The sequence below is a fragment of the Entamoeba histolytica genome, genomic scaffold (assembly GCF_000208925.1).
Source record: "Entamoeba histolytica HM-1:IMSS scf_1104750518507 genomic scaffold, whole genome shotgun sequence".
Taxonomy (NCBI): Eukaryota; Evosea; order Mastigamoebida; family Endamoebidae; genus Entamoeba; species Entamoeba histolytica.
Genome location: NW_001915013.1, coordinates 30,591 through 32,208, shown reverse-complemented (window position 1 = coordinate 32,208; position 1,618 = coordinate 30,591). Strand labels below are relative to the sequence as shown.

Below are 1,618 nucleotides of genomic sequence, written 5' to 3'. Positions count from 1 at the left end.
TTCAATAAGACTTTGTAAACCATTATCATTAGAAGATGCGTTAAGAGCATTAACAATACGTTTCATATCTTCAACTTTTGTTTGGGCATTGAGTAATCGTTTCTCTTCTTGTTCAAAAGAAGGAAAGTTGTTTTGTCGTGAAGGAGATTGGATTTCAGTGATTACTGAACTCCATTTATTCATTGTTGTTTCTGTTGCGTTCATAAGGGTAAGTGTCTCTTCTTTGGTTTGTTGAACTATTTGATTAATGACATTAACTTCACTATGTTTTGTTTTTAAAATTGTGTTTGTATAAGAACTTTTATGTGCAATTTGATTAACAACTTCTTTAGTTGCACCAACTTTCTGTTTTAATTGAATACAACCAATGAGAAATTCTTTAAGAAGTTGAGTATCAGGTTTAGACATAATGAATAATATTTCATAGATCCTCATCTCAATAAATAAAAAAGAAAAAGGGGTTTATTATTATGAATGTCAGTTATTTTTCTTCACAGTGAAGGGTGGTTGTTCTATTGTTTTTTTTTAAATGGAACTATTTCTCTTATGGATCAAGCAAATATTAATATTCTAAAGTGAATATATCACTATAATAATGATAAAAATTTAATTTCTAATCAAGATTTTTCATGTTTTTATTATATTTTATTAATTAGTATTTTATAATTTAAATTTATTTTTAATTGTCATGGTTGTATTATTCTTATTGATGTTAATAATTCTGTTGATAATGATGTGTTATACTTATTTCTTTATCAATAAATATCAATGTCAATGAGTCATTCATTTATTTCATATTTTAATAGTCACATTCAATACAAAGTGAATAATATTAACGATTAGTCATACTATAATTATTGTTATATAATTATATTACAAAATAAATGATATTGAAATAATTTAATTTCTATTTTCATATTGAGAAATTGAAATGTTAAAGAGTAAACAGAATTATATGAATATTGAAAATGATTAAGAGAATGTTAATGACGATTTGTTGATGAATTTGAATGATTCATTGAATTTTGATTTTCATAAATTGAAAAATCAGTGTTTATGAATTAATGAATGAAAGTTTCATAGTCAAAGTGAATTCTATGTTTTAAGAATCATAAAATACAATTTTCATGTTTTCAATGAATAATCTCATGAAACATTTCAACTTGTTAGATAAAAAGAGTTATTATATATTCATTTCATATTTGGTCAAATGTAAAAACAATCATTATTGATATTCTCTTTTATTTCTTTATGATTTTCATTCTCTCGAGTTCTATTTATTATTGAATCATTATCAGTAATATCATGTTAATTTATTTATATTCTTCTTTCTTTTACTCATCTTTCTTTCTATAATTATAGTTTATTATTCCATTGTCAATATCTGTCGACTAATTTATTATTTTCTCTCTTCATTTTTATTGAAAAATAATGAAGTTATTCGTCTTTATTTTTGATAATGAAGATACTCAACAACATGTACTTATTGATTTAAGTTCAACGTGTAGTTTTCTACAATAGATAATTAAACATGAATAGATTCAATGTACTTATTTGAATTATTATTGCGATAATTCATGAGAAAGAATCAGAGTAATAAATATAAATACATCAATAG

General features: G+C 22.9%; 1 protein-coding gene across 1 annotated transcript in view; it reads right to left on the bottom strand.

The window, feature by feature from the left end:
* Positions 1-408, bottom strand: part of EHI_145610 (uncharacterized protein) — a gene marked incomplete at both ends in the record, with an annotated part of 2,115 nt that extends 1,707 nt beyond the window's left edge. Inside the window, one exon of the mRNA XM_001913874.1 lies at positions 1-408. This exon is cut by the window's left edge and continues 1,707 nt beyond it. Coding sequence (XP_001913909.1) covers positions 1-408 — 408 coding nt within the window.
* Between the last annotated feature and the right edge of the window lie 1,210 nt (positions 409-1,618).